Source organism: Benincasa hispida, chromosome 1, assembly GCF_027475165.1.
Source record: "Benincasa hispida cultivar pf3 chromosome 1, pf3_genome.v1.1, whole genome shotgun sequence".
Classification (NCBI taxonomy): Eukaryota; Viridiplantae; Streptophyta; class Magnoliopsida; order Cucurbitales; family Cucurbitaceae; genus Benincasa; species Benincasa hispida.
In genome coordinates this window covers 23689343-23713359 of record NC_143478.1, presented here as the reverse complement: position 1 = coordinate 23713359, position 24017 = coordinate 23689343, and the positions used below count along the sequence as shown (strand labels likewise).

General features: G+C 36.0%; 3 protein-coding genes across 3 annotated transcripts; 1 reads left to right on the top strand and 2 right to left on the bottom strand.

Annotated features, from left to right (window-relative positions):
* Positions 1-11507: 11507 nt before the first annotated feature.
* On the top strand, positions 11508-14039 carry LOC120078694 (Pectin lyase-like superfamily protein). Its single transcript, XM_039033027.2, has 5 exons — positions 11508-11917; positions 12031-12193; positions 12303-12509; positions 12610-12857; positions 13688-14039. The coding sequence occupies exons 1-5, from the start codon at positions 11640-11642 to the stop codon at positions 13839-13841; spliced, it is 1050 nt and encodes a 349-aa protein (XP_038888955.1). The 5' UTR covers positions 11508-11639; the 3' UTR covers positions 13842-14039.
* Positions 14026-15109, bottom strand: LOC120078781 (uncharacterized). The gene has a single exon (XM_090315349.1). It carries the CDS (start codon positions 15099-15101, stop codon positions 14223-14225), a length of 879 nt encoding a protein of 292 aa, XP_090171475.1. The 5' UTR covers positions 15102-15109; the 3' UTR covers positions 14026-14222.
* A 2284-nt stretch (positions 15110-17393) lies between these two features.
* Positions 17394-23801, bottom strand: LOC120074555 (phytochrome B). Its single transcript, XM_039027715.2, has 4 exons — positions 21161-23801; positions 19622-20429; positions 18600-18893; positions 17394-18111 (listed from the first exon to the last, which is right to left on the bottom strand). The coding sequence occupies exons 1-4, from the start codon at positions 23232-23234 to the stop codon at positions 17892-17894; spliced, it is 3396 nt and encodes a 1131-aa protein (XP_038883643.1). The 5' UTR covers positions 23235-23801; the 3' UTR covers positions 17394-17891.
* Positions 23802-24017: the final 216 nt, after the last annotated feature.

Genomic DNA, 24017 nt, shown 5'->3' with positions numbered 1-24017 from the left:
AAAAAAAAATTAAAGAAAAAAAAAAACTAAAAGAAAAAGGGTGTGAAAGTTTCTGAACCTAACTTAGATGGCCAAACAGAACGCAAACAATAAGCAGAAATAAATCGAAAACAGTAAAGAACACCAAGATATATAGTGGTTTGACTAGTTTAGTCAACATTCACTTTGAGAACCAGCTTGAATTAATTTATTAACGAGCAATAAAGGAATTTTACAAATTACAGATAATCAACGAAATCACCAATCTGTAATTTTAAGTATCTACTGATACCGAGAGATCTGCACACAACGTCACCTCTGAAAACTGAGAACAACCCACAGCAAAACAACCCAAAACAGTGTGCTACCTGCCTCTGACCGGCGAACCATGGGCAGACCCGCGCGTATCTCTCGCTAATAATCTCTGCCAGACGAACTGTTGCTCAGACGAACCTCCCCAGACCGGACTGCCCGAACTCCGCACTGACGAAAATCCACGCCTACGCCTTAAGCTTCCCAGACCGGATCGCCGCTGACGCTCGAACCGACGCTGCTCTTCAAGGACGGTTACTCACAGGCAGCTTCAGGCGTCTTCTTCTTCAAGTCGGCCGCGCGCGCCTCCTTTCCTTCACAGACGGCTGCAAATTTCTTTTCTTTGAAAAAAAACACGCAATACTCCCTATGTGGAGAAGAAAAGAGTAATTACAAAAATGCTACTGTTCATTATTTACGATAATGCCATTGGGCCTTTAATTTTTCCAAAAACTCAATAAAACTCACTTAAACACCTTGTTATTTTCTACAAATCTCCCTCATAACAAGAATATTTAAGTGCCAAGCTGATTCTCCAATCTTCCTATCATCCAGATTTAATATTCAGCCAATCTAATAGGTATTTGAACCTATGGGCTGGAAGAACCTTGGTTAACATATTTGACAAATTCTCAACTGTATGAACCTTGACCAGTTCAACATCTTTCTAGGCCACAACTTCTCTGATAAAATGAAATTTGACATCGATATGCTTAGACCGTTCGTGATGAGATGGATTCTTCACAAGATGAATTGCACTTTGGCTATCACAACGATAGAAATGAACTCTTGCGACAACAACTCACCAACTATCTTTTTCAACCACACTGCCTCTTTCACAACTTCACCCCTGAAATATACTCTGACTTAGTAGTAGACAAGGCAACAACTGACTGAAGAGCAACTTTCCAACTGACCACATAAAATGTGACCTGATAGAGACCTTCTTTTGTCAAGGTCTGCAACATAATCTGCATCTGTGAAGCCTTCCAACAGTATTGATTTATCACAATCCCTGCTAAAACACAATGATACACTGGCACTACCTTTCAAATATCGAAGCACCCATTTAACTGCATTCCATTGCTCCTTCCCAGGATTTGACATAAACCTACTTATCATACTCATAGCATATCCCAAGTCAGGCCTAGTATAAATCATCAAATACATAATACTTCCAACAACATTACAATAGGGAATATTAGCCATCTCTAACCTTTCGTGTTTAGTAACAGGACACTGAGATGAAGAAAGCCTAAAATGAGATGCTAAGGGTGTCGAAACTGCCTTACAACCAGACATATTATACTTCTCAAGCAGTTTATGCACATAACTCTTCTGCGAAATGGTTTCTTATCTCTTTTCACATCCATACCTAGGATCCTTTTCAGTTCACCTAAATCTTTCATCTCAAATTCACTACTCAATCGTTTCTTGAGATCACAGATTTCAAAATAATCCTTAGACACCAGAATCATATCATACATACAGAAGTAGATAAGTATATGTACCTTTCTAAGATAGTTTTCAGTATACGTAGGCATCATATGAGCTCCTGTGAAACCCTATTTCAGAATAAAGGTGTCAAACCTGATATACCACTGTCTCGAAAATTGCTTCAGTCCAGAGATGGACCTGTGAAGACGACAAACCATTTCTTCCTTTCTTTTCACCTCATAGCACTTAGGTTGAGTCATATTGATCACTTCCTCCAATTCACCATGAAGGAAATCTGTGGTGACGTCCATCTATTCAACCAACATATCAAAGTGAACAACAATAGATAAAATTAATCGAATGGACGAATGCCTCACCACCGGAGAGAAAATCTCATGAAAGTCAACTCCCTCCTTTTGAGTGTAGCCCTTGGCTACCAGTCTAGCCTTATACCTAGGCTTACTGTCACCTCCTATACCTGGCTTGATTTTATAAATCCACTTTGACTGAATGAGTTTCTGATTAGGAGGTCTTGGAACCAATGACCATGTCTGATTCTTCTGCAATGAGAACAATTTTGCTTCCATAGCATCATTCCACTGTTCCTTCGAATCAGATACAATAGCCTCCTCAAAAGTAAGATCTGCTTCAATACTGTCAACTGCACAAGTAAGAGTATAAGCAACTAAATTAGCATAACCATACTTCGTAGAAGCATGCCTCACCCGCTGAGGCCTGTCACGTGTAAGCTGATAGTTTTATAGGTCACTGCCACTTGAGCTTTCTTCACCAAAAGCTCCCTTATCAATCAAAGTCCTCTGCAGTTGAGGCTGTCTACCATAAGAACTGGATTACTGATCACTGGAATCACTTGAACTAACTGATGGTTGTGCTTTAGAATCAATTCTAACCTTTGTCTCAACCTGATCAACTGTCTGCTATTTCTGCTGCTCTTTGACATGAAATGACATCTCTATTTCATTAAAGGTCACATCTCTGCTGATAATGCATTTATTTCTGCCCTCTTCCAAGCACCAAAGTTTATATCTTTTAACACCCTAAGGATAGCCAATAAACATATATTTCAGTGCCCTCTTATTCAGCTTTCCTTCCTTAACATGAGCATAAATTGAACATCTAAACACTCTGAGATGATCCAAGCTTGGAGCTTTTCTTGTCCATATCTCCTGAGGAGTTTTTAGGCCTAAAGCGGAATACGGACTCCTATTAAAAAGATAACAGGTTGTTTGGGCAGCTTCCCCCCAAAATTTCAAGGGTAATGAAGCATTTGTCAAGAGACATCTTGTACGCTCCATAATTGTTCTGTTGAACCTCTCAGCTAAACCATTCTGTTGTGGATTGTACGTAACAGTGAAATGCCTCATAATTCCCTCAGATTTGCAAAATTTATCAAATTTGCGATTCACAAATTCTAAATCATTGTCTGTCCTTAGATACTTTATCTTTTTGCCTGTCTGGTTCTCAACCTGCTTTTTCCATTCAAGAAATTTTCTAAAAGCTTCATCCTTCTGTTTCAGTGGATACATCCACACCTTTCTTAAAAAGTCATCAATGATCGACATAAAGTATCTCGAACCTCCCATAGAAGGTATCTGTGTAGGACCCCACAAATCTGAATGAACATAATCCAAAATTCCTTTGGTAGAATGCTTCCCTTTCCCAAACTTCACTATGGTAGATTTTCCCATTATGCAATGTTCACAAAATAGAAGTTCAATGTCTTTAACTCCTCCAAGAAAACCTTGTTCTGAAAAAGCTTGAAGACCTCTTTCACTCACATGAGCTAATCTGTTATGTCACAACATAGATTTATCTGTTTCTTTCCCAGATGCAACAACAACACTACTTGAAACTATAGTACCCTCCAACACATAAAGACCATTTCTCAAGGTTCCCTTCAGCTTAACCAAAGAACCCTTGATAATCTTCAGAACTCCATTCTCAGATTTATAAGAATAACCTGCTCTATCTAATTTGCCTAGAGAAATTAGATTTCATTTGAGTTCTGGAACCTACCTTACATTCGTAAGAATTCTGATCATACCATCATGTGTTGCAATTCAAACTGACCCAATTCCTTTTACATCACAGGCACCATTATCACCAAGCAGAGTTGATCCCCCATCATTTTCCTGAAAGTCAATCAAGAAATCCCGATTAGGAGTCATGTGAAACGTGCACCCTGAATCCATGATCCAAGCATTCTGAATGTCCTTGCTGGACACCATCAAAACCTCTGCTGAATCATACCCATCAGTAATATTTGCTGCACTAGAATCCCCTGTATGCTTGCTACTTGATGCTTCCTTGCTCTTATTCAAAGGACAATTTTTTTCTAAAGTGTCCTTCTTTATGACATAGGAAACACTTTTTTTCCCCCTTTGATTTCGACCTGGATCTCAACTCTTTTCTTTTTCCATTCTTTTTCTCATTTCTGCCTCTGGCCATAAGTAACTCTCCATCCTTACGTTCCTTTTTAATCTCGAGATTTCTAGTTCTCAAGGCATCCAACACTATATCCATGGACAACGAATCCCGTCCATATTTAATAGTTGCCTAAACTTTTCGATACGATTCTGACAAGGAATTCAGAAGAATAACTGCTTGGTTTTCATCCGACATCTTCTCACCGATATTATTGAGATCAACTATAATCTTCTGGAATTCATCTAGGTTCTCTTTTAAGCCTTTACTTGAGTCCATCTTATATCCAAAAAATTTCTCCTTTAGATATAATTTATTTGGCAAGGACTTAGTCAAATAAGGACTTTCTAATTTCTTCCACAACTCCGTTGTAATAATGGCCTCATTTACTAGCCTAAGCACTCTATCTGACAGATACAAAATTATCGTCGAACATGCCATCTCATTCATATCCCTTTTTCAACTTCTGTAATTGTTGGTGGAAGGTTATCTTCGTCTAAGATTTTGACTACCTTTTGTTTTACCAGAATAGCCTTAATCTTTTTCCTCCATAACCTGAAATCACCTTTCCCATCAAATTTAACAACTTCGAACTGTGTAGACATCGAAGCCATCTGTCAAATTTAATTTCAACAAAATAATCCTGAACAAAGAATATGCCAGCACACACTAGCACACACCCTCCTTGGATCAACTGGAGCTTTGATACCAATTGTGAGAGTTTCTGAACCTAACTTAGATGGCCAAACAGAACGCAAACAATCAGCAGAAATAAATCGAAAACAGTAAAGAACACCAAGATATATAGTGATCCACTTTGAGAACCAACTTGAATTAATATTAATGAGCAATAAAGGAATTTTAAAAATTACAAATAATCAACGAAATCACCAATTTGTAATTTTAAGTATCCACTGATATCGAGAGATCTGCACACAACGTCGCCTCTGAAAACTGAGAACAACCCGCTGCGAAACAGCCCAAAACAGTGTGCTACCCGCCTTTGACCGGCGAACCATGTGCAGACCCACACGTATCTCTCACTAACAATCACTGCCAAACGAACCGCTACTGACGGAAACCCACGCCCACGCCTTGAGCTTCCCAAACCGGACCGCCGCCGACGCTCGAACCAGTGCTACTCTTCTCCGAACCGCCACCCAAGATCCAGCCGAGCGACTCCAAGATCCAGCCGAGCAACTCTTCAAGGACGACTACTCACAGGCGGCTTCAGGCGTCTTCTTCTTCAAGTTGGCTGCGCACGCCTTCTTTCCTTCACAGACGCCTGCAAATTTCTTTTCTTTCAAAAAAACACGCAATACTGCCCTAAGTGGAGAAGAAAAGAGTAATTACGAAAATACTAGTGCTCATTATTTACGATAATGCCATTGGGCCTTTAATTTTTCCAAAAACCCAATAACACTCACTTAAATACCTTGTTATTTTCTACAAAAGGCAAAGAAATTTGGCACACTTGAGAATGAATTGTAAAAATAGGTTCGCAATATACATTCTTATGTCTTCAAAAAGACACGTTATAACGTCCCTTTTTCGCAAATTCTTTTTGTAATGACCCTAAAATAGCAATTGATCCCTTAAAATGGTGTATCATGTTGTGGCCAAAATGTCATTTCTAACTTATTTTTTTACTTAACATCACGTTGATAGGAGATTCAAACTTTTGATCTCTTAATCGAGGTAATATGGAAGAAATCGATAAAGATTACTGTATGAAGAGAGGAATTAAGTGCTCTGGGTATTGAATGTTTTTTTTTTTTTTTTTAATTTTTAGATAGTTGTAATTGTTTGTAATTGTTTAGACTATTGGATATATATATAGTTAGGGTTGGCAAAATTTTCCACGGGGTCGGGTCCCTGCTCTAACCTCGATTTGATTGAGGATAGGGTTGTACCTCTTTAGGGTCCTGTTTGGTGATGGGCCGATATTCCCCTGGCCTCGTTGCTAATCCTATATATAGTGAAAGAAAGTGAAAGAATTGAAAATTGAGACATAAAAATGGATTTCATTACGTAGATTATATTCATTATTCAGAAATTTTTAAATTGGATTGAAATTTCAAATTAAGATGATGTTTCATGTACAAATTTAACATGTATGAAAGTTAAATTTGTAGTTTCTTCAATTTGAATGAGTTATGTTTGATTTCTCTCAAGTAACAACTTAATTAAGTTAAATTTGACAAATGTTTCAATTTTGTATTTATATGATTTTATTTTGTATTTTGAAGAGTTACTAAGTTACTAGTCTATAAATAGCAACTTATTTCTTCATTTATAGTATCTCATTCCAAATTGAAGAAATTCTCTCCTTTCTTTCTTTCTCTTCTTTATTTTGTTCTTGAGTTCAGCTAAGAGCAAGTATCCTAGAGTTCTGTTAGATCTGAGTAGTTCGAGGTTGTAGTTCTACTAAAATTAGTCATTGTATCATGTTGAGATAATCAATGTAGTCTGTTTGTAGTCCGTGCAAGTGAATAGTTGTCTTCAAGACAATACTTATCAGAAGCGTGCCTCGACTATGTTTTGATCCAAAGGTTTTGATGTTCTTTCAAGTCTTTTATTATTTCCATATCTAAGCCTTGTTGCTTCATCAGCCTTAAGTTTGAGTTTGAATATTATACATCGAGTGTATATTTCTAGTTGAGTTGTAATAAGTTTGCTAGTGTATTAAGTTCTTATATACCATTTTCTCCAACAATCTGAAGACAATTAGATATTTAAACCGATGGTTGCAAACTCCTTCATCAATGTTTCCACTTTTGCCATGATGGGATCAACCATTGTCAAACCCCATGCTGAAAAACCAGAAAAGTTCAAAGGAGACAACTTTAAGAGATGACAACAAAAGATGATCTTGTACCTCACCATATTGAATCTTGCTCATATTTTGAAGGAAGATTTCCCAATTACTCCACCAGAAGCTGTAACTCCTGAAATGGAAGCTGTGAAGCAAACATGGACGCATTCAGATTTTCTTTGTCGTAATTATATACTTAGTGGTCTTCAGGACATTTGTATAATGTCTATTGCAATTCTTACAATAAATCAAAACTATTGTGGGAGCATTAGACAAAAAGTACAAGCTAGAAGATGTTGGTACGAAAAAATTCTATCTGGAAAAATTCTTAGATAAAGATGGTTGATACCAAGTTATTAGTCAATCAAATGGAGAAATTTCAAATTATCATAAGTGATTTGCAAAGTGAAGGATTGGACATCAATGAGCTATTCCAAGTAGCATATGTGATTGAAAAGTCGTCTTTTTCTTAGAAGGATTTCAAATGTTATCTCAAGCACAAACAAAAGGAGTTATTTATGAAGAACCTTACGGTGAAACCCCGTATAGAAGAGGATAATAGAAAAGGAGATAAAAATCCAAAATCGAAGCCAAAGTTCATATTGCTGAAGCTTCAAAGCCATTTTGTGGAAATTGACATTCTAGTTGCTATCATTTCTGAGGTACATATGCTTCAGAGACCAAAGGTCAGTAGATTGAAATTGGTGCTATTAAGCACATTTGTAAGGATAAGTCATTATTCGTTACATATGAGAAGTTAGATGGCATCGATAGGCTGTACATGGGAAATGCTTCAACCGCATCTGTGGAAGGCAACGGGAAGATTCTACTAAAATGGGTTTCTAGAAAGATACTTACCCTCAATGATGTGCGGCATGTGTTGGAGATTTGAAAGAATTTGGTGTCAGGAATCTATTTAACAAAAATGGGTTTAAACTTGTATTTGAGTTAGATAAGTTTATTCTAACAAAGGGGAGTATGTATCTGGGAAAAGACTATCTAAGTGATGGCATGTTCAGACTGAATGTACTGGCACAAATGTCAAAGAATAATAATATTATCGACTCTTGCTTATATTGTTGAGTTGTGTGATGTTTGGCATTCTAGATTGGGGCATGTCAATTATCGTTGTTTAAATAGAATGGTAAACTTAGGACTATTGCCGAATTTTAACATTGGTAATAGACACCAATATGAAGTTTGTGTTGAATCAAAGTTTTCTAAAAAGTTATTCCCATCAGTGAAAAGAAGTAATGAGTTACTTGATTTAATCCACAGTGATGTATGTGACATGAAAAGTACTCTTGTAAGAAATGGTAAGAGATATTTTGTCACATTTATTGATGATTGTAGTAAATATTGCTTTGTATATTTATTACATAGAAAAGATGGAACTTTTAGTGTTTTAAAAACATATAAGGCAGAAGCTGAAAATCAACTTGAAAAAAAAAAGTAAAGCTGCTCAGATCAAATAGAGGTGGTGAATATGAATCATCATCGCTTTATGAATTTTGTGAAGTTAATGGTATAATCCATCAAACTACAATACCTTATACACCACAATAAGATGGTGTAGCTAAAAGAAAGAACTGGACTTTAAAGGACATACTTAATTGCATGTTAAATAGTTTAGGTTTACCTCACAATTTGTAGGGGGAAGCTTTACTGACAACAAAATTTATACTATATAGAATTCCACATAAGAAGATAGTTAACTCGCCTTATGAAGTGTGGAATGGAAAGTTACCCTCATATAAAATACTGAAAGTGTAGGGGTATTTGGCAATGATACAAGTTCCTTTACCAAAAAGGACCAAACTTGGACCGAAGACAATTGATTGTGTCTTTATAGGCTATGCAACCTTATAGTGTTGTTTATAGATTTAAGGTGATTAAATCAGAAATATTCGATATTAATAATAATATCATAATGGAATCTATTGAAGCTGAATTCTTTGAGGATATTTTTCCTTTAAAGGAGGAAGGACACAAAATTATTGGTGTCAAAAGAATTAACAAGGTCAGTTCTTCGAAAGATGAAGACGATCAGAATACTAAGTCTGAACCTAGAAGAAGCAAAAGAGCTTAGGAAACTACTTCTTTTAGACCCGATTTCATAACTTATATGATAGAAGGTGAGCCTTAGACTTTTTAAGAAGTTGTATTATCTCTATTAGACTTAGTGTCCTAGATCTTGTGGATCTTGTAGTCTGTAATTTGGATACAAAGTTGATGTGTCTAAATGTTGTTTTTCAAACGCAATCCATGAAAACATTGTTGGAATAAATGGTAGTGACCATTCATGTAGAGTTGTATCATTTCATAAATAAGCATGTATTTTTGTAAATAACCAACTTCAAGAAGAAATATGATTATTCGAATGGCAAATACTAAAATGATTGAAACCCAATAGTGTACTAGATTTTTCAAATTTAATGCAGTGCTAGATAATGTAGTCACTCATTTATTGATTTTATAAAGGCTAAAGAATAACATATTCTTAATGTGTGTTTGGATTATATTTTCAAATGTTTAATTTAAAAAATAAGTCATTTTTCAAGAAATTAGAGTGTTTGACAACCATTTAAAATAGTTTTTCAAATATATTTAAATAAATTTTTTTCAAAAGTGTTTAAATAAAAATGAGTTTTTTGAATTTTTTTTTTTCTGTCAATCCAAAGGAGTCCTTAAAATGAGGATTATTGACTTTTTTAGGGTCATTACAAAGAAAAAAAAAATGCTAAAAGAGATTTGGGACATCTGAGAATTATTTGTAAAACTTGGGTTTGCAAAATATAAATAGCTTCCCTTTTGCAAATTCTTTTTGTAATGATCCTAAATAGCAATTGATCCCTTAAATTGGTGTATCATGTCCAATGTCATTTCTAACTTCCATTTTTTGGTTAACATCATCAGATTCAAACGTTCAATTGAACATCTCTTAATCGAGATAATATGAAAAGAGATCAATAACGATTATTTTTAAGAGAAAGGTTACAATATGAATAGAGGAAATAAGTACTATAGGTATTGAAGATTTTTTCTTTTTAGATATTCGTGAGTGTTTTGGCTAGATAAAAAGAAAGATTGAAAGTTTCCTCTCATAATATAGAGTTATTCGAGTTTGAATAGTTTAAATATTAAAATGAAATAAGCACAAAGGTAATATAAAAGTACAAACTAAACATATTTTAGAAGAAGACTATCCATTCTTTTTTTTTTTTTTTTTTTGATAGATTTGATGAAGATGATCATGTTACGGACTAGATGACGAAGTCTTCATAGCTCAGGTTTGAATATTTGTTTCTAACAAATTTGATGAAGCATCTAATATGATAGTGAAGGTGTGGTCGCGTTCTATGAAAGAATTTAAAGGTCTTTTTCTAGAGCTTTCACGATGACCCGAGGTTTATGTGTATGGCCATAATAAATAAACACACTATATATTGCAGAATCAATAAAAGGACTAGGAGTAAAACATGTTGTGAGGGTCTCAATCAGTGTTATTGAGAGTCGAGAGGTAGCTCACTCTCTCTAACAAGATTGTTGCCCTGCTTCACTATGCATCAATTCAAATCATTAGATATTATGCTTAAGTTTGGTCTCCTTTATTTGCTCATAACAGTTTCTTCAATTTTTTTTTGTTTTTTCTTTTACTTGTTAACTTTGCCGTAACAATCATTTGTGGGGATTGAGAGCTTTGTCCCACATTCGAAAATTTAGCAATGCCTAAAGGGGATAAATACTAAGGCATGCTAGATGTGAGTTCAAAGTGTGTTGGTAGTGGAAGTATAATCCTTTCACCACATGTGTGTGGGTTTGTATAACCTACTTGTGGGAAATAGATTTTGTATTAATCTCTACATTTGAATGAGTCTTTAACTACTAAAAAACATTCCAATATTTAATTTCTATTTTAAATGTAATTTTTAAAACATGAAAAATGATTTTAATCATTTTAGAATCACTGTCAAACATGTCCTAATTTTAGTCTATGTGCTTCAATAAATAAATCTTAAATTTAATCATTTGAAGTTATATATAATGTTTAAATTGGTTAAATGATATTTAATAATTTTTCATGAAAAAAAAAATCACAATGCAAAAATGTTATCAAAATTTAGAGTGGAAATGGTATTATTATTAGGAAACAAACTTGGATGCCACTCTCATCCCGTGCCACGTGGCACTTTTGTTTTGTTTTTTAAATGATTTTTAAATTTTTTTTCTTGTGCTAAGAGAGGAGAACCTGAGCGAGATTAGGTTACATTTAATCATTACCTTTATTATTAAACTAACAATAACGAGTATATATAAAATTTATGGAAAGTAAACCATTGAAATTGGAAAGTATACAAGATTAAAATAATATTTTAATAAAAAACAATTGCCTATTGAACCACTAAAATTAACCGTTAAAAAAGCCCTCCAAATTAGAGATGATTACAACCAACAATTTCCCGCTTCATTTCTCTAACCTTCCGTTTCTCAAACGAACTTTTCTCCCAATTCTAATTTCGACCAAATTTATTCTCAAAAAAGAAATTTCAACCAAATTTCTCTTCTCTTAAATCTCATCACTCCCTTCCTTCCAAATTCCATTTCATTTCGTTTCGTTCACCAAGAATCGATCTCTTCCATCTCCAAATTCATGGCTGATTCATCCTCGAAATCCCTATTCAATCCGATTCACATTGCATTCGTGATTGCTTTTGCTCTTTTAATCTTATCTCCAATCGGTTCTTATGCCTTTACTGCACAAAATGTGATTGACTCGCCATTGTTGACGAAGAAGATCGGTACAAATCGAACGATCAAGGTCGATATCAATGGAAATGGCGAATTCACATCCATTCAAGCTGCAGTCGATTCTGTTCCAGAGGGGAATTCGCAATGGATGATCATCCATGTTAGGAAAGGAATTTACAGGTAATTTCTAGGGTTTTCTCCTGCGATTTCATTTTACGTTGATGTGATGAATTGTTCATTTTTTCTGGCTTGAATTTACAAAAAAGAGTGCGTGGTTATTTTTGGTTCGGTAGAGAGAAGGTTCATATTCCGTCGAGTAAGCCGTACATCTTCTTGAGAGGGAACGGAAAAGGAAGGACATCGATCGTTTGGTCACAGAGCTCTAGTGATAACATTGAATCTGCTACGTTTAAAGTTGAAGCTCAAAATTTCATTGCTTTTGGAATTAGCTTCAAGGTCTGACATATTTCTCCCTTTTCTTCAGTAATTTTTGTCTAAATTAGCTTCAAAATGTATTTTGTTATTGAGTTTATTTCTATTTCTGTTGAATTTTTTGCTATTACAGAATGAGGCTCCGACTGGTGTGGCTTATACATCGCAAAATCAGTCGGTAGCGGCATTCGTTGCCGCAGATAAAATTTCATTTTACCACTGTGGATTCTATAGCACTCACAACACATTGTTCGATTATAAAGGCAGACATTATTATCACAATTGCTACATTCAAGGCTCAATTGATTTCATCTTTGGCCGCAGCAGATCCGTCTTCCATGTAAAACTCTTTTCCCTTCCCTTTCTATACTGTTGTTGCTTGCTGAAAGACAGGCATTAGAAAAAAAAAGGTATGTAATGTTATTGGTGTGTGGATGCAGAATTGTGAGATGTTTGTGGTTGATGACAAGAGATCGACGATCCGTGGTTCAATCACAGCTCAAAATAGAAAGAGTTCAAATGAGAACAGTGGGTTTGTTTTCATCAGAGGAAAGGTTTACGGAATTGGCGGTGTGTATTTGGGCAGAGCAAAAGGTGCATTTTCCAGAGTCATTTTTGCTAAAACTTATTTCTCCAAGACTGTTCTTCCTGCTGGTTGGACCAATTGGAGCTACGACGGCAGCACAGAGTAAGCACATAGCAACTACATTCATAATTGCAATTATAGAAAACAGTAGTATGAATATTTTCTCATAGGACAACCACCTTTCTTCAATAAAAGAAAAATATTTAGGTAACATTCATCTTTGTGCATTCGTTCATAGTGTTCAATCATATCTTGTTATGTGACAAATTCTTCTTACATCTTTTTAAAAATATTTTAATTATTTTTTGTGTATGATGAAAATGGAATGCATAGAGATAAATATATCTTGTGATGCAATTAAGTATTATTCATTAATAAATAGGAGAGATAAACATAGAGAAAGAAATTTTCTTTTTTTTTTTTAAAAAAAAAAAACAAGACTCTAATTACCTTTATTTTTGTTGTAATGACATAACTTGAAGTATGTTAACATGGGCATGTGAAATCAGAATATTAGGTAGAAAAAAAAAACAATGTAATAATTATCAAAATGATTGTTCTTTAAAAGTTGAGGACTATCTTTACCATTAAGAGGAGGGATCCACGTGGACGAGAAAGATGAGGGGCTTCTTCCTTTTTATTTAAAAGTGTCTCAAAACACAAAATTAATCATGCGCCCATTACTCTTCATTCATTATCAATCATTAACCATGTCAAAAAATAACATCAAATTTTGATTACTTGCGCATTTAAGAAATTAACAGAAAAATAGATACCATGTTAGGAAGGGAATTCCCCTTTCCTTAGACATATATTCGAGAATTCGTCTTTTTAGTCAAAAAAAAAAAAAAATGTTGTTGACTAGTTGAAATATGTTCGAGTTAGGCGTATACCATCACATGAACTTAACTAATCTTTTTGTTATTTTACAGAAATCTGTTCCATGCCGAATATGCTTGCCATGGACCAGGATCAGCATCAGGACACCGTGCGCCATGGGCTAAACAGTTAACTAAAGAGGAAGCTCAGCCGTTCATGGAAGTTGGTTTTATTGATGGCACTGATTGGCTTCCTGCGTGGCTATAAGAAAACAAAGAAAAAAAGCTAAGCTAATACACTCCTTCATGCTAGTCCTTCCCTTTTTTTTTTATTACTCTACGGTCTTTTTGGTTTAATTGTTTTTTGTTTTTGTTTGTGATAATATCTTAATGTGCAAACTACTTTGTAAAGATACTCTTGAAAGTATATTCCAATGAGACGAAATACCGAATTCCCCTTTTCAAACTTTTTTCTCTCTCTCTTATTATGTATTGAAGTACAAATAGTAGTCATAATCATAAGGTCATAAAGTTGGTAGTCTTTGCATGAGTATTTTCTGCTGGCCGCATGCATTAGTTTGCAAATAATGAGGAGTATGATTATCTACTCCTTTTGTTCATATCATGTTTGATACGATGTAATCTGATTTTAGACTCTGCCACCGATTCCTCCACCAGAACCACCGCCAACGCCTCCTCCTCCACCTGCTCCACCCCCAAAACCACCACCTGCTCCGCCGCCAAATCCACCTCCTTTGCCACCTCCGAAACCACCTCCTACTCCGCCGCCATGGCCACCTCCTACTCCGCCTCCAAATCCACCTCCCTTACCACCTCCAAATCCACCTCCCGCTCCACCGCCAGCTCCACCACCGGCTCCACCTCCTGCTCCACCACCGGCTCCACCTCCTGCTCCGCCTCCAAACCCTCCTCCCTTACCACCTCCAAATCCACCTCCTGCTCCGCCACCAGCTCCACCGCCAGCTCCGCCTCCAAATCCACCTCCTTTACCACCTCCAAATCCACCTCCCGCTCCACCTCCAAATCCACCTCCTGCTCCGCCACCAGCTCCACCTCCAACTCCACCTCCCGCTCCACCACCAGCTCCACCGCCAGCTCCCCCTCCAAATCCTCCACCAGCTCCACCTCCGCCTCCCAATCCACCTCCGCCACCTAATCCACCTCCACCACCAGCTCCGCCTCCCAATCCACCTCCGCCACCTAATCCACCTCCACCACCAGCTCCGCCTCCCAATCCACCTCCGCCTCCTAGTCCACCTCCACCTCCTAATCCGCCGCCATGGCCACCACCAAAACCAAGACCAAGACCAAGGCCGCCTCCAGCTCCACCTCCAAGGCCGCCACCACCACCAAGCGTCTCCTTCTCCAACTTTCGGCTTTCAGCCAATCCTACAACCAGCAATACCAAAACAAGAGCCAATGCTCCATTCCTAAATCTAAAGTTGGTCATAACTCTTAACTTAGAAAAGAGTAAGAACCTCACTTTTTGGAGTGCACAATAATCCATATACAGATCTTGTTGATACTTATAGTGGTAACTGCAGGGAACAACATTAAATGCATTGTAGTTGAGTCCTCTTCTTTGACTGTTTTAGTTGGTTGGAACAATCTTTAAACTTAAATGACATGCCTATATTTTCAACCTAGGGGCTGGTGAGTTCCATAATTTGCTTGGTCCCACCCCTCAGCTGCTAACTGATTTTACAGCACAGATCCACTAACTTCCTCTATTTGCATAAAAAGTCTTCCTCTAGGCCCCACTTTATAGTCTCATGTGAGATATTTCTATGTACTGTGTGGACTTGCAATTATCTTAGAATTATTCATATGCAATTATGTCTGAGTTAGATCTGTGGAAAGTGATCACTTGAGTACACAAATTCACGTATAGTTTTGATCATGAATCCTTGGTGACCCAACTTGGTTGTCTTCTCTCCATCTCTCTTATGGATGGTTGTGTCTAAGGAGTAATACTTAATAGTGCGGTCGAGCTGGACACATTTTTTACGGTCTACTCTAACTACATAGTACAAAAAATCAAAACATATTTGAGAAAAATAAAAGAAGAAATAAGAATTTCCACGATCTACGATGTATCCATGTATTTCTCACTTTTAAATCAGAGTAGATTGTTGAATTGGCCAATGAAGAACCTCACTTTTCATCTACGAATGAACCAAAAGAGTTTTGGTATCTCAATTGAATTGTGTTTGATTTGGCATTACTGTAAATATATTCACATCTCATACCCTGCTTTTTCTGTTAAAAAGACAGCGACGTTTCATCAAGTTTCCTAATCTTTAATTAACCAATAAGATCTAAATGCTTGATAATAAGCTTTCAAATAAGGCATATAATTGTAGTCAACTGTCCACTTATTCATGATCCTTGTAATAAGTGGTTCGATCAATTATCCGTCGTTAAAATGGTCTTGAATAAGTCCATAAAAGAACTTTTGGACTAAAATATATAATTTAGGCCTATGATTCACTATTTAATTGGTTTTTAATTCCTTTCAATTTTCGATTTTATTTGGAGATGTTAACGGGTCCATTTAATTTCTTGTCCCTGCAAAATTCCATGTTAAATTTTATGGGATCCAGGCAAATTTTCTCAAGGATCAAGTACCCTGGGGAGAACTACTTTTCATGAATGATTTTTCATTTTATTAAATAAAATGATTTTTCACCAAAAATTCCTATTTAAAAATAAGAATTCTTGAATTTCATTAAAAATTAAGGGAAATTTTTAAAAATAGAAAAATACGAGAAACAATTTACACAAAACAACAAAATTTAATCTTCTTTGACAGAGGCTTGATGTCTTCGGTGTCTATTAGTAATAAAAACAGATGGAAGTCTATAATTGATATTATGTGATAGATACCCATAGAAGTTTATCGACGTCTATCAATATATATATATTACTATTTCTGTAAATAGTTTGACATTTTTTGTATCTGTGAAAATTTTTCAAAAATTAATTAGGGTATATTATATTAAAAAATAAAGAAACCGATATACATATAAAGTCAAGGCCGGAGAATAGTGTGGGGACATGGTTGAAAAATGCATTCCCATCTCCATTTACTCGTTAGGAGCAAATCCCCGAATAAAATAGATAATTACAATTGATAGTGCTTTTAGGTTTAGTAATTAGATGTATAACAACATTTTAAAATAATTGTAAATATATCAAAATCTATCAATGATAAACTCCTATTGATGATATATTCTATTACTTATAAACTCCGAGAACTAAATCTAAAATTTGTTATATCTACCACCTCTTTTACATTATATATATCTACCTATACTTTAGGCCTCCCCGATTTTTTTAAAGAAAAGTTTATTTCCACTAATATATTAAAAAAAATTTATAATGATAATTTGATACTAAATATATTTTATTAGTTAAGTTGATAATGTGATATACATACACGCCCATAAAATTAATTAATTAAAAAAGAAAAAGAAACCCTTCCACTTTATAATACCTGACCCAGAGTGATATATACCCATACCCATATAATTGTTATTTAACAGCTAGCAATTATTACTTAAATGTTTATTGATATTAAAGACGTAAATGAGAAAAAAATCAATACAAAAAGATTAAATTAATTTTTTTTTTAAAAAAAGAGTACAAATATTAGAAAATAAATTATATATTTAGCCTAGTTTTAATGAAATCATTTTAGACAACAATCCCAAACAATTCATGAAAATACTAATACTAATACTAACAATAATATAAAATATACCCTATTGTTCAGCCACAAGAGATGATAAGTCGCTCATTTCATAAGTCATTTGGCAATGGTATTTTAATAAAATCCCTTCAAAGTTACCATCATACTAAACATTAGACAACTTACAATTGTTCGGCCACAAAATTTTTTTCTCCTCCCTTTCCTCTAAGCCAGCAGCTCAATAGTATTTAACATTACATAGATATATGAAGAAGAAATGGTAAGAATAGTATACATCTCTAAGTACATATAGCAAATTGAAGATGCAACTCAACTTAATAGGACCTCCAAATCCTCCAATAGAGGAATCTCTAACATCAACATTGTTATTTGGCCCCTCCCCCCCAATTCTGTAGTACCTCATCACTAGCATCTAGAATAGGTAGATCAGATCAGTGGTGTACATTAACAGTCTTTATTCACCTACTAATTATATCACACGCCCTTGACGACATGTAAGCTCAGAGCTTGGCTTATAAACAATGGCTGGGAAATTACACAAGTATCTTATGTTAATGGGGAAAAGTCTGCAAGTGATCGAAGAAACTAACCGACATCGTTTAGGCCTCTCTCTGTCAAGGGGAGTTCAAGAGTAATCAAGAAATAACATCTTTCAGACTCTCTGATGTATTGAACTTCACCATTCATGAGCTTCAAAATCTTTCTGCACATACTCAAGCCTAATCCTTCTTGAGTCACCCATCTCCCACTATGAAACATGTCTTGAACTAACTCAGGAGGTAGACCTTCCCCAGGGCATACGATCCTTCATCACAATAAAATACGTTAGCCATTTGCTTTTGGAGCTAATAATATTGTTCTTTTTCTTTTCCTTTTTGTGTTGTAAGACAAAAAGCTCTCATTGAGCAAAATGAAAGAATGTACAAGGGCGTATGGAAAAGGAAAGAAAAAACTCAAAAGCTACAAGAAGGGACTCCAATCTAACAAAATCTAACTAAGATAATAATCACAAAAAGATCTAGTTATCGAAGCCCAAGGGGAGGCATTAAACCTCATCACCCGATCTTTCCACCTCTCAAAGAATTATATTGGAACAAATAATATTGTTACAACAAGGAAACAAAAAAAAAAAAAAAAAAAAAAAAAAAAAAAAAAAAAAAAAAAAAAAGAAAGAAGAGAGGGAAAAAAACAAGAAGGAAACAGAACAACTATGCATTTACATCATGTTCTTTTGTTCAGTTTTCAACCTCATCAGCTCAAACATATGTGAAGAATGATTGAAGGTTAACATACCTGAATTCAGTGTGTGCAAGAGTAAGTCCATCTGAGTTTTGCTTAAGGAACGGACAGACACGTATTTCTACCCACCCTTCTGGAGAGGGTGCGTAACGGATCATATTCAGCAAGAAATCAGCTAAGACCTGTTGAATCCTCACTTGATCACCATAGACAGCCATAGTCTTTACTTCTTCTGGTATATCACGAATCAGTTGTAAGTTTCTTTCTCTGAGCAGTATCATCACTTGACTAACAACAGCATTAATAACACTTCCCATTAAGAACTCCACCTTCTCAAGCTCCATCGTACTGATTACAAAAGCAACCAGAAAATTAGCTATCGCTTGTCAAGACATTATTTACTAAGGAGAATGATTCACATGAATCCAATAAGAGGAAGGGAGAACGTGTAGCAAGTGCAAGCAGAAGAGACAATTTAGGATAAAGATAACTTGTAATTGTTTCAAGATTTTCATCTTGTTGGTAGCTGGATTAAATACCATATACAAGAAGACTAAGAAGAAAATTCCACAATTATACACGAAACAAATGGACTTCTTTGTTCACTCTTCAATATTAGGTGTACATTGTTCTTATAAACAGATAGACCAATAAGGACGAAACACAGAAATGTTACTAGATCAATTGCAGCCATGGTATTTCCCCCATCACCCAGAATTTCCTGGTTTAAATGAAATAAGGTTATTTTTTATGATTTACAAAATCTAATTATATACTGATGCAGCCAGGTCCATATAGGAGTAGAAATAATTTACAAATAATGAATGGTCCCAAAACTAAAAGCCCAAACCAAATAGTTATCAAACAAGTAAAATATTGTAAAAGAAGATTGCTAACGTAGCCCTAGCCCACATCATTTCCAGACTCTCTGATAACCATCCCAATGATGAATCAGATTTCCCTTCATTGAGTATATAAATTCAGCTGAATGCAACCAAAGATGCAATAAAAAGTAAGGATTGGTACATTGTATCTCTTTCCTACAACAGACTGATAATTGTTAAAGAACAACTCACCCATCATCAATACATTCCAAGTCCATATCCTCTATTATCTTTAGCATCTGCTTTTCACAAGCAACACTGGTCTCAAGGAACTGCTTTTGATCTTCACTCAAATCTGTAGCCTCCAAAAGTGAGTTAGTAAAGCGTATACCACTCAAAGGACTCTTCACTTCCTGGCAAATGTAAACTAGCTCTTTCATCCTTGCAAACCGGTTCTTCTCCTGTTGTCTCTGCATTCTAAGAGTTTGCTGCAATTCAGGACTGGCTATCTGTAAGAAGCAAAAAGCTCCAACAATCTGACCCTCCATATCCATCCTCTTATTTGCTGTTAAGAGAGCTTGCACATATTTCCCCTTTTTGTCATAAAAAGAAAAGGGGTATTTTTCGTTGTCCTGCCCTCCAATTGCACTGTGCAGGACAATCATAAATTTGGTCAATGCATCTGGACCCTTCAGTCGACAACAACTTCCAAAAACCTCTCCTACGAGCATTTTTCCAATTATGTCCTCTCTGGACCATCCAGTGAGCTTTTCCATGGCAGTATTCCATTCTGAGCAACATGTATTATCGTCTGAAGCAAATATTGGAGGGATAAGAGGATTTGGACTATGAACAATTGCTTTATAATCACCTTGTATGCTAACAAATTTGTCCATGAACACTTTTTGGCAGGTAACATCTTGACCAACAAAACAAACGCCAACTATATTATCAGTGTAGTCCCTGCTAGAGCAAGCATTTACAACAACAAAAATTGGCATCCTTTGATCTTCTGGCCCAAATGTCCTCATTTTTATCTCTACATTTTTATCTTCTTCACCTGCATTTTATCAACAAGTGCAATTTTCCATATTCACTTTCTCGAGAAACCATAAATGCACCCACACGTGATAAAACCCAAATGTATTGCATTGCAATATAAAAGATAAAAGAACTACAAGATAAACCATGTAATTTAACGTACTTGAACCCTTCCTCTCTTGAGATCACTTGAGCCCTAATCTAACTAAACAATTGCCCGCCCCTTCCTTTCCCACTCCCTATATTTATAAACAAATGCCATAACAATCTCTCTAACTAATTACAAATATATCCTTGATACTATAACTCTATCCTAATTACATTCCTATCAACACGCACACATATCTCTTTTATATGATTATGCATTAAGAAATTCCACACAAGTTAACCTCTAGGCATCTCAAGCTCATTCGCATATGGGCTGACCCAATCATGTCAAGTGAGATTGCTAAGACACTGTGATGGTCACAACATAGCTCTACATAGCACAATAACGTTCTGAGAGGAAAAAGTGTAGTTCATTCTCACTTACAAAAGAACATCAAGTGAAGTGATACCAATTATTTCAAATGGAAGGTAAAAAGTATAGATGAAGGGATTTGTAATTTGAATCTTCTGTAGACTTGTGCATCAATTTGACAATTATTAGGATTCATATTTTAATTTTAGATGCTTAAACACTTGTGTCGTTTGAACAACTCAAACCAAAATATGCCAAAAAAATCCAGAAGTAACTGAACTACCAACTACCTTTTAAAGCCCGGGAAACAAGTTTGTCAACTGTATCTTCAGTTTCTTTGTACACAAGATCACGAAGTAAGGATTTCCCCATAGCTTCCTCAACCGCAAGCCCAGTCAACTCAGCTATCTTAGCATTCCATCCATTGATACGACCATCGACATCTACAGCAAAGATAGGAGCAGTTGCAGTCTCAATCAACCTGACCATTTCTCTTGCAACCGAGCTGAGCTCATCAATCCCTTGCAAGTCAAGATCCCCTAGTTGAGGGTGCACAACTGCCTTTGAATTGATTGCCACATCATCCTTAAAGGAATCTCGTAGAATAAGCTGCAATGAGTGAATTGCATCCATTTCTGCATTCTCCCATGGTAAACTACGGGATTTTACCACTTCCAAGAATGCCTTGAATGAAGAACGTGGATGCATTCTTTGACCATCATCCTTATCCTCTGGGTGATGCTTTGCACCACCCCACTTGATCTCTTTTGCTGTATGAGATCGGAACCAAAATAGAAAATCCTTTTTTGTGATGTAAGCAACAGCCATTCCACAAACTGCATCACCCAGCAAGGCTGCCCCTGGATATCCAGCATCAGCCAAGCTATCTGTACTTAAACCAGTTGAATCTCCATGGAAAGCCAACAACCATTCCACAATATCCTTTATTTGTGCCTCAGTTGGCGTCACACCCAAAGGGTAATATTTCCCTTGATAGTAAAGAGCTGCCCCATCACACTTTACTAGGTCCATGATGCTTGGACTCTGTGTAATAATGCCAGCTGGGGAATCACGAAGAAGCATGTCACACAAGAGTGTTTGAGTCCTCAAAACATGTTTCTCAGACATCTGTGAAGCTAACTGCAATTCCATATTCAGTTGAAGCCCAAAGGCTTGCATTAGAAACTCACACGCATACCGGAGTGGGAACGGAATACACCGAGCAGAAGTATGGTGGCATACAACCAAACCCCAAAGCCTCGTTGAGTTTCGCCTACCAATAGCTTCATCATCATTACCATTGATAACAACTGCCATTGCTAACGAAGCAATGGAGCCCATATTGGCCATATACTGGGCATGGCAGCCATGGGGAGCACGAAGAGTTGAACCCACCAAGCAGAGATGTTGCATAAGCCCTGTATCCTGAATTACACGAACTGGAGAGGCATGGCAATCGACAATCATCCTAACCCGGTTTTGCTTAAACAAAAACCTTGATGCCTGAGGAATATCAGTAGAAGGATAATGCAATCCAATGTATGGCTCTAAGTCAGGCCTCTTGCTTTCAGCTACAACCTCACCATGCTCATCCTCATGAAACTTATACACCATAACTCTATCATATCCAGTAAGCTCCCTAACACTCTCAACCACAGTATCACACAACAGTTTAATATCTCCACCAGGGAGTGCTTGTAACTGAGAAATTGCACGAACCGCAAGCTTCTGCGATTGTACTGCCCCAGCAATAGAAAGGGCAGGATCCTCCGTTCTTGCAGGCTCCAAATCAATCACAATTCCCACATCAATCCTATGCAAAATTGCGTAAAACGGCTTCCCAGAATTCTTGGAATGAATCCAAATCGGGTTCAACAAAGTGATTTCTCGAGCCCCAAATGCCTTCTCTAGCAGAATTGCACTGTTGGAAGTGAACAAGTTCCGTACGTCAGTCCCAATTGTAAGGATCTCAGGCTTTTCAAGACTCGGCACTGATTGAGGCGTTAGACCGAGCAATTCCCTAGCGTTCTCACTGTATGCAATAACTCGAAAACTAGCCTCTTCTATAGCTATCATACATCCAAAGGGCTGAATATGGCCACCCCTTTGAATCTTGGACAAATAAGCAGTAATTTGCTGCTCTGGCACAGATTGAGTCGAAGTTCTTATAGATTGTGAGTAGTCAAAAGATTTTCCAGACTCACCCGACTGCTCAAACACCGCGTGAAGACGAGCATCAACTGTGTACTGCGCTATAGCTTTACTAATGGAATCTGTACGATGAGATCGCAAATTGCTCGTATTCGTGTTTGAAGACTGTGCTTGTTGTTGATGCGAATGCGTCGCTCGATTACTGGAAACCATTTTCTTGATTCCAATTTTGTTTCCACTGACTTTCACTTACTTCCACAAATTCTTCAAATCCCCACCACCGATTCTCATTTCAGTACCCACCGCGCTGGAGCTAAGAAATCACGATTCTCCGACGAAGAACAAAACATCAAAAATAAAAAAATCAGAATCAAAAGCAATTGGAGAACTTATCACTATGAACAAAAAGAACTTGTTGAATGGAAAGATTTCAGTAGTACGTAAAAGCCCAGCTGCAGTAATATCGTGAAAACCTCAGCCTGTTGTTTAATGTTTCTTCTCTATTTGAAAAACAATAAATAAATAAATAAATAAATATATATATATATATTCGAAAAAAGAAAAAGAAAAAAAATTATTCTTCGACTTTTCTTTTCTCAATATTTTCTCTGCGGCTTCTCGGGATTTTCTTTATCCATCAAACAAAGATGATGGAAGTAGGAAAATTATTGGAAATACGAAAGAAAAATGCCTTTGATTGGTAGCTTAAGTTTCTTCTCTTTTTTTTTTTTCTTTTCTTTTTTCTTCCTCTTTCTGATATTTTGTTTATTTATTTTACCAAAGAAAAAAAAACGATTCATAATTAACAGCTTTTTTAAAATCACTTTTAAAGTTTTTTTCCTTTATAATCTATATCTAAACTTTCCGGTTTAGTCTTTAGCTCAATTCTTAAATTAAATTCTTAAATTTTAGAAGTCTTTTAAGTAACAAATCTTTTGAATTTTAAATTTTATGTTTAATAGATCTTACAATTTTAAAAAAGATTTAATAGACGTC

Bases quoted from the DNA above. Each gene is read 5' to 3' on its own strand.
- LOC120078694 (XM_039033027.2), top strand. From the start codon at position 11,640: ATGGCTGATTCATCCTCGAAATCCCTATTCAATCCGATTCACATTGCA. The intron at 12,194-12,302 runs GTCTGACATATT...TTGCTATTACAG, and splicing joins CTTTTGGAATTAGCTTCAAG to AATGAGGCTCCGACTGGTGT. The intron at 12,510-12,609 runs GTAAAACTCTTT...GTGTGGATGCAG, and splicing joins GCAGCAGATCCGTCTTCCAT to AATTGTGAGATGTTTGTGGT.
- LOC120078781 (XM_090315349.1), bottom strand. From the start codon at position 15,101: ATGGATTATTGTGCACTCCAAAAAGTGAGGTTCTTACTCTTTTCTAAG.
- LOC120074555 (XM_039027715.2), bottom strand. From the start codon at position 23,234: ATGGTTTCCAGTAATCGAGCGACGCATTCGCATCAACAACAAGCACAG. The intron at 18,894-19,621 runs GTGAGTTGTTCT...TTTTGTAATCAG, and splicing joins TTGGAATGTATTGATGATGG to TACGATGGAGCTTGAGAAGG. The intron at 18,112-18,599 runs GTATGTTAACCT...ATTGTGATGAAG, and splicing joins CTTGCACACACTGAATTCAG to GATCGTATGCCCTGGGGAAG.